Source organism: Rousettus aegyptiacus, unplaced genomic scaffold, assembly GCF_014176215.1.
Source record: "Rousettus aegyptiacus isolate mRouAeg1 unplaced genomic scaffold, mRouAeg1.p scaffold_m13_p_13, whole genome shotgun sequence".
Classification (NCBI taxonomy): domain Eukaryota; kingdom Metazoa; phylum Chordata; class Mammalia; order Chiroptera; family Pteropodidae; genus Rousettus; species Rousettus aegyptiacus.
The window spans coordinates 11608852-11617512 of NW_023416288.1; the positions used below are offsets into that span (position 1 = coordinate 11608852).

Below are 8661 nucleotides of genomic sequence, written 5' to 3' on the forward strand. Positions count from 1 at the left end.
TGCATCGTGCCCTTAACAGGGGGGAGGGAAGGAGGCTTACCCAGTTTTCGCCAGTTTCTAATTTGAACTTGGTTAAAGTTTCTTTTAGGGTCTTATTTATCCTCTCTACCTGTCCTGGGCTCTGAGGCCTGTAAATGCAATATAACTTTTAATTAATTTTTAGAACCCCGGATAAAGATTGATTGGTCTGGGCTATGAACGCCAGGTTATTGTCGGACCCCAGTGTTATGGGCAGGCCAAATCTAGGCACTATTTCTGAGACTAATTTCTTTGTTAATACCTGAGTGGTCTCCTGCTTGGTGGGGAAGGCTTCAGTCCTTCCTGAAGAGGTGTCAATGAACACAAGCAAGTACTTGAATCTGAAGGTACCCGGGCTGACCTCAGTGAAATCTAACTCTTAATGTTCCCCCAGTGCCTGTCCACGAAGTTTCGTCCCTTGTATATTCCCTTGGAGGGCCCTGGATTCACTTGTGCACAGATGTGGCACTGGGCCGATACCTGCTTGGCCATTCGTTGCAGCCCTGGAATGTAATGTCTCTTTTCAACAGTTCAATCGAATTGGTCTCTCCTAAGTGAGTGCTCTGGTGAACCTGGGTTATGAAGTCTCGGCTCAAGGCCTCAGGTACTACAATGAGGCCGTCTGGGAGCCTAACCCACTCAGATTTTTCTTTTTCTCCCAGCTTGTTGCATAGTTTAACTTCCCCTGGAGTGTAGGTAGGGCTGTCCGCTGGCACCCTGGACGGTAGGGCCAGAAGAATGTCAATTGGCCCCACTGATTTTCAGGCAGCTTCCAGTTGACAAAGGAGCTGCCCCGGGCTATCTCAGACTCAGGTTTTTTTGTTTTTTTTTTTTTTTGTGACCTGGGCAGTGTATGATGGCTACTTTCTCAGGTAGCCAGATGGTTTCAAGGGGAGCTAGGATCTCTTCTCTGTTCCTGATTTCCTTCCCCCCCGAGGTGAGTAATCTTTTCTCTTTATATAGTGTCCCATGAATATGTGCAGTGGCAATGGCATACCTGTTATCTGTATAGATGTTGCCTGTCTTTTCTTTACCCCATCGGAGTGCTTGGGTCACAGCAATGAGTTCGGCTCGCTGAACTCATGTTTTGTGGCTCAGGGCCTGAGCCCAGATGACAGTTCCTCTGGTACTACTGCCGCCCCAGCATACCTGACTCTCTCTGAGATGGAGCTGCTTCCATTGGTGTACAGTGTGGCATCCAGTTGTGGCTACAGGACGTCAGTTGGGTCTGGTCTGAGGCTGGTGATGACATCCAAGAACTCAAGACAATCACGTAATGGTTGTTGAGTATCATCATCAGGCAAAAGGGTGGCTGGGTTAAGAGCAAAATTTTCAAGAATTGCACTTGTGGGGGTTAAGGAAAGAACCTGGTATTGGGTGATCCGTGCACTTGAAATCCAATGATTGGGGGAAGGGGGGAGGGAGGCTGTGGAGCATGGTTTCCACCGCATGGGGGGCTATAATCTGGATGGTCTGTCCTAAAGTCAGTTTCAGTGCTTTTTTGGTGAGGATGGCCATGGCCGCAATGGCCTGCAAGCAGTTAAGCCACCCTGCTGCAACATAGTCCAGTCTTTTGGAGAGGTATGCAATGGGTCTCTTCCATGGTCCTAAGAGTCTGGGTGATATTAACTTTATTCCGGTTGTTGAAGATGCACAGGGCTACCTCAACTAGCTCAGTCAAATTTTTGTTCTTAAACCTTCTTATCCTTATTACTTTTTCCCCTAATATCTGGGGCCAACTGACCGACAAAAGCAAGGTTTTATTATTTGGGTCCTCCAGGTCAATAGGGGTTTATAACCAGTAAGACTCTAAGAGTTGTTTTAGAAACACCGCCGGCGATTCACCCTTGGCCTGGATGAATTCACTTACCTTAGGAAGGTTAGTAGGCTTTCTGGTGGCAGACCGGAGGCCCTGGAGCAGATGCTGGTGATATTGATCGAGAGCCTCTTTACCCTGTTTGATGTTGGGGTCCCAAGGTGAACGGGTGTACGGGAGGACATGTTGAATACGAGCTGGGTCTATAGTGGGCTGTCCGTTTGGCTCTAACACAGGCTTGGCGCTCTCCCACAGGATCTGCTCCCTTTCTTCTGAAGTGAATAAAATCTGCAAGAGCTGCTGGCAGTAATCCCAGGTGGGCTGATGAGTGAAGAAAATAGTCTCTAAAGGAGAGATTAGTCTCTGTGGTTTTTCTGAGAAAGAAGGGTTTTTATGTTTCTAGTTATACAGATCTTTCCTGTTATCTGAAATTCCAATTTTAATATCAAGACCACGTATTCACTCAAATCATAGCTACCTAATTATTGTAATAGTTTTATAGTCATGGCCCAAATCAGAGCCATGCCCTTTGCTTCTCTGTAAGCCCTTTGTTTCTGAACGGTCAGGTCCATTCTTAATATTCATGACATACCAATAATTTATAATAACTGAAATTATGACTGAAAGATAGATAAATTTCTAGGAACTTTACAATTTCCAAAACACTCGTATTAGTAACATGTATTCATAAAAATGTAACCTAAAGAAGGTTAAGTATCATTTATTACTTGACAATGCTTCATATAATATATTAAATAGACTGAATTAGCTTAACATTTCTCTTTTACAAAGTGACCAACTAAACCTTCGAGATTTTTTAGGTGCCCCCTGGGAAGTCTCAAAGTTATTTTGAGATAAAATAAAAGATCTCATTTAGGTTTTATGTTGGGAAATTTGTCATAATGTCACAAGGTTTGATCACTTGATTAAATAGGATCACAGATCACTACGAAACAATACTTAGCAATCTATTTAACCAAAGTGATAATAAGGATTTCAAAGGTAAATATGACTATACAAAAAACTTAGTACTCTTAATGTTAAGAAGACTCAGTTTTTTAATAAAGACTATAAAGCACAATAAATTATCTTGATAAGATATAGAATCTTTGTTTCCTAAGTGTATTGTTCACAGGTAAAGAAAAATCTTTTACAATCTCTTATTAGGAACAGACCAATAATCCAAACTCCAGTTTTGTGTCAATACACTCTTGATATTAAAGTTCATTTTAAAACCTTATGATAAATACATTTAACTTTAGCCAACTTGACTGTATAAAACAAGATTTTCTCTTTCTCTTTTCCTTTACAACTTTATATGTTCACTTATGTTCTTGTCCTTTATTTTCTTCTCAGGATTTCTCTTCACAAACTTTCTACTACTTTTCTCATTCTTTCAGTTTGCCTCTTCTCCTTCACTCAGAAATAACCACTTTAAGACAAATACCTTTCCTTCAATTCCCTTCAAAATAAATACTTTATACCTTCTTTTGTGCCTCAAATGACCTTTAAATAACCTGAAACTATTTTAGGATAAAATTACTCTCCTTTTTCTTAAAAACACATTCTTTATATTTCAAAACATATCTTATTTTTCTTACATACTTTGCATACAGAATTTTTTCCTTTACTTGTATTATTCCTAGTAATTCATTTACATATACTAGAATTCATTACTCTTAGTAGCATTAATTCCTAGAGGAAACAAGGAAGTAGGCAATTGTAAACTGTGTTTTATATATTAGCATTCAATAGATTAGCAAATTTATGAATATACCAATTTTATAATTTTTAAAGGCATATTTTTATAATAGAATTTATAAAAAATTATAAAAATATGGTAAAAGAATATATTTACTAATATTCTGTAATAAGAGTCCAAAAGTAGATAAATTTATGTTTCAGTATATTTTTCTTATTTGGAAATGCTCTAGAGAGTCAATGAACATCTATCATTAGACTTAACTAAGTATTTTGCCAAAAAGATTTTGGAAACTATTTTTTAAACATCAAGACTCATTTATAAGCTTTTAGGTTGAATTTATAATTTTATAATTTTAAACACCTAGTAGAAATAGCATAAATTAATTTGACCAATAAACACAGGTAGAATAAAATTGTGTGTCTGACAACCCGAAGACACACCCATCCCCACTCAACCTACAACATTAAACTATCTTTATTGCCAAAAATTATCTCAGATCATGCAGACTTGATAAAACAAAACATTTGGATTAGCTTCTATTTTTCTGACAATTTTTAGGAAGACTTAATTTAATTTATCTATAAGTGTCTATCTCTCTCCAAACCAACCAAAGCAGAGCTCTTCTACAAATACACCTTTCCATAAATATAAACTCCAACTCAAACCGAAGAACCAGTTAGAAAGTACACTCAACACTCTGTGAACCTTCCAATCAAATTCACGTTCAGTTACTCTCTAGACTCAAACCTCCAACACAAATGCACAACCATCTCTCCACTATCCCTCAATGACATCCTCGCTTCCAATCTCTACTTACACAACCATTTTTCTACTGCTCTTCCCTGCTCTAATCTAAAATATAAAGAAGGATTAGTTTAACAAGCCCCTATGAGCTTTTTAACTCTTGTATTTTCAATATTAAAAACAAACTCACTTCTATCACTGGGTAAATTATTTAAACTCTTTGTGCCTCAGTTTCTTCATCTGAAAGACTGTTTGCAGGTCGAGTGACCCCTCTGATGGCCAGCCACCCCGTTCCAAATGTGGGCTAATCTAACTGGCAGAACCTCTGGAGATTGAAGTGGGTGACGCGAGACCCGTAACCTTGGGCGCGCCGCCTGAAGTCTTTGAAATTACTGCGGAGACACTGCAGAGGAGTCGGTCTGGAAGAAGCTTGACCCATGGTGGTTGGAACAGTGGTCAAATATGATAACTCTAAAAGTTAAAAAGTCAGAGCAATGGCCACGCGCTGTCCCCGGGACCAGCCCCATGGGGCAGTGGCAGCTAAACCGAGGGAGAAAAGAAGAATTAATAGACCTATAAGGAAAAGAAGAAGGATAAAAACTTATAACATTCAAAGAGACCACGATTTCAAAAACAGACACCAAAGAGACAGAGATGACAGACCAACAGGAGACAGGCACCGACAAAGCCAACCAACCAACAAAGGGTCAGGATCTGGCGTCTCAGTCCTGACCAGACTAGGGAAGTTATGCCGCATCCAGCCTTCCACTAGTTCTTTAGGGGCCAACCAACCAACCAGTTACCCAGAAACCTGAATATCTGTAGTGCAGTCTGACTCACCGGTGACGCTGCTCCAAGTGGCTTGTGGCCAATTGTTACAGAATTGAACCTTTGTCCACCTGCCTTCCTGGGCAAGCCCGCCTGGCATCCTGGGCTGAGGAACGTCACTCAGCAGCCATTCCCTGGACGGGGCAGGTCCTCGCCCAAGGTGGCTGGGGTTGTGGGTCTTAAGAGATCTCTCTTGGAGAGATCTCACTGGGGCCTCCAAATGTTGTGGTGCGATCAAATTTAAGACCCACGGAGCCAGTTGAGATGAATTGTGAGCCTTTATTAGCCGGACGGTGACTGACTCTCCCCACTAGAGAATCAGCCCTGAGCTTTCAGAGGAGGTCGCTTATAAAGCCTACAATTACATTAAACAAGCAAGCAGGTTTACAGAAGCAGGAGTTAGCCATTAGCATATCTTTGCACAGGACAACTACACCCATAACATTAGCATATCTTTGCACAGAATATCTCCCAGAACTATACCCTGGTTAAACATTAAACAAGCAAGCAGAAGTTGGCCATTTGAAAATCCACCCCCCGCCCCTTAACACTACGTCTTGACATTCTGTTCCCCTCAATCTCCCCTGCAAATATATGTCCTACTTCCGGTTTCTTTTCAGTTTTCTTTTCCGGCTTCATTTTTCTTTTCCAGTTGACTGTGCCTCACTCACTTACCCTTGTCCACAACTTCATATGATCAGAGATCTTACTCTCGTCATTTCGTGAAGTCCCAAACATCAGTAGGAACAACTTAGAATGCCTGAGATTCCATATGGACAGCAAAAATTACTTCCAAAAAGGGAGAAATAAAAAATATATATTATTATAAGAAATGGGTCCCTCTACTGGTCAAAGGAAATAATAGAGATTTTATTAACTAACTTTTGCTCTTGAATGCCTTTTTGTCACTTTTCCAAATAATATTGGACAATTAAATTAAGTAAATAACTTAAAGTTTGAGGACATTTTCTTGTTGGGAAACAAGTTAGGTTATTTCTCATGTATAATCTGAAGCCACGTTTCCCCCTGCTTCTCAGAGCTGTCGCTCCATGGATGGCAGCTCTTGCCTTTCTGCCTTTAGTGTCTGTTCTAACTTAAACACCTTTATAGCTATGAATACCCTCAGCTTCTACTCTCACTTGTGTTTTACACACCAAACTTTTCAATTTATCATCCTCTTCACTTATCTCTTGTACCTTTGTGAGGGATGAAGTACTGCTACTTTCAAACAAAATGGTATTCAATTTTACCAGGCATATCCAATTTAAGTGGGGTAGGTTTTTTAAATCATCTGGTTTCCACCATGACTTCCAGGGTTGTTTTCTGTAAGATGGGGATGCACTTACATTGTTCAAAGAATCTCCCTGTGGTATCTGACCTGGGTATGTCCTTTGCTTTTAATTGAAATCACCTCCCCTTACTTTCTCCTCTCCTCTTCATCAACGTGAATTTCCAGTTACTCTGTTTATTGATTTCAGCTAGATAAAGAAAGGAAGCAAACTACAGGGTCATAGAGCTCTGCCGATAGGATTTTGTGGTTTAGAATATTACAAAATTAATTATATTTCTAATTGATGGATTTCAATATGAGGAAAAAAGTTCAGTGCTTGAGTGACAATCTTACTTCGCATTTGATAGTCATCCCTTGTCCTTTCTATGTCACTCTTTTGTTAGGCTGATTGAGTTCTGATTGTTTCCACTACTTTTTTTTTTTTTTTTTTTTTGGTAACAGAAGAACAAGTCACATAGTAATTTTATCTTTCACAAAGGCCAAAATGTAAATCTTTTAATCCTTTTATCTGGAGAATCAGCAGAAAGATTTTAATATTGAAGGAGAAGCAAAGAGTAGAATCTATTCTTGAATAAAAGAGCTGCTGAACATCCTTAAATCTAGAATGCCTCAATCAATAGAAGCTGAGAACTGACAAGAGCAGGCTAATGAAAAATGTTGCCAGACAATGTTTTCTAGACATAATTTGTAAGACTCAGTACACCTAGCATAAAATTTTTAAAAGGGCATGTGTGTTCAAAAATTATTAAAAATTTCAATATGGCAATAGAAGAGTATTAAACTAAACTCAGATCCTTCTTAGTGTTAGATAACTAGTCAGACGTGAGTGACAGGGTAACAAAAGAATAAGGCCCAGTCTAGAGACCACCCAAAGAACACCCTACTGGTATTTAGAGAATCCCTTCTGTATCCTAGGAGACAAAAGAGGTGGGGGGGGGGGGACATAATCTACAACTGGTTTAATCCGGCCACAAATGCTTGCGCAGAAGGTACTACCCTAATTTGCCCACAACCTACGCCTCACTATACCATCATTATAATACCATGATTATGCTCAGAAGTTCATGAATCTAATCATAACACTGAATTCTGGGTTAGCACGAGCACACTAGGCAAATTTATATAGCAGCCAAGTGTCAATCGAAATGATCTCATGCCAATCACCTAGGAACGCCCTTATAACTACCATCACAACCCAAATATAATACAGACTTTTCCACTTCTGGGCTAGTACAGCTCTGGATCTTCCCTGGCTGTAACCCAGGCCCCCACCCTTGGGGTACATATCTCATTTTCATGCGGTCAGCCAGCATCAGGCTTGATCTGTCTTCTAACTCAAAATGTGCCTTTAATAAATGAATATTTCTCATAATTGAGTTGAAATCCATCTCTTCATCAGTGATAAGGACCAAGAGGTGTGTGTTACTGGAACTCTGATCACTGTAACGGTAACAGAGGCTTAGGGCTCTATGCAACTGCACAGGTAATCACCCATAAAGCTAGCTTTGTTCCTAGAACTTTTCCTGTAAATGTGTACTTCAAGTTTTTAATCCATTTTCGACCTGCCTCTGCCATTGCATTAACCAGTGTCTCTTCTTTGCTTCACTGACAGATTTGAAAAATAACAGTCTAGCTGACTGCTAATAAATATATAACAAATATGTATTTGTAAATTAATATAGATACACATGTACATGCATATATATATATACATATATATATATGTACACACACACACACAGGCACATATATACAGAAAAAAAATGAGATTTTTACTTCACGCTGTTAAAAAAAATTTTCTAAGTGATTTTTCAAATTAAAATGTGAAAGGCAAAACTATAAAGTTTTAAAACTTTTAAACAACAGTAAAAATTATGACTTCAGGTCAGGGAGATATTACTTGATGGAGATGTAAAAATTGATATATTTAACTATGTCAAATAAAAATATTACTTTAAGTTACAAGATGTTTTCAACAAAATGCAAAGACAAGCTATTACTTGATAAGATTATCTGTCATACACATAGCTAGCAAAGGTTTACCAAAAGAATATACAAAGAATCTTTCAAAAAAAGGCAATGATAAAATTTTAAAAATACAATAAGAAAAATGAATAAGATTGAATAGCCAATAAATCTATGTGAAAGATGTTTATTGTCAGAACATGTAGAGGTATACCAATTCATACCTCATACTCAATATCCTCATTTTTCCACACATGCATCTAAGCCAGCAGCCTGGGCAGAGTCACGGAGTTT

At 38.9% G+C, this 8661-nt stretch overlaps 1 protein-coding gene across 1 annotated transcript; it reads right to left on the minus strand.

Annotated features, from left to right (window-relative positions):
• Positions 1 to 390: 390 nt before the first annotated feature.
• Positions 391 to 5372, minus strand: LOC118610798. The gene is made up of 4 exons (XM_036231051.1): positions 5124 to 5372; positions 1889 to 2178; positions 1168 to 1330; positions 391 to 521 (listed from the first exon to the last, which is right to left on the minus strand). The coding sequence occupies exons 1-4, from the start codon at positions 5209 to 5211 to the stop codon at positions 391 to 393; spliced, it is 672 nt and encodes a 223-aa protein (XP_036086944.1). The 5' UTR covers positions 5212 to 5372.
• Positions 5373 to 8661: the final 3289 nt, after the last annotated feature.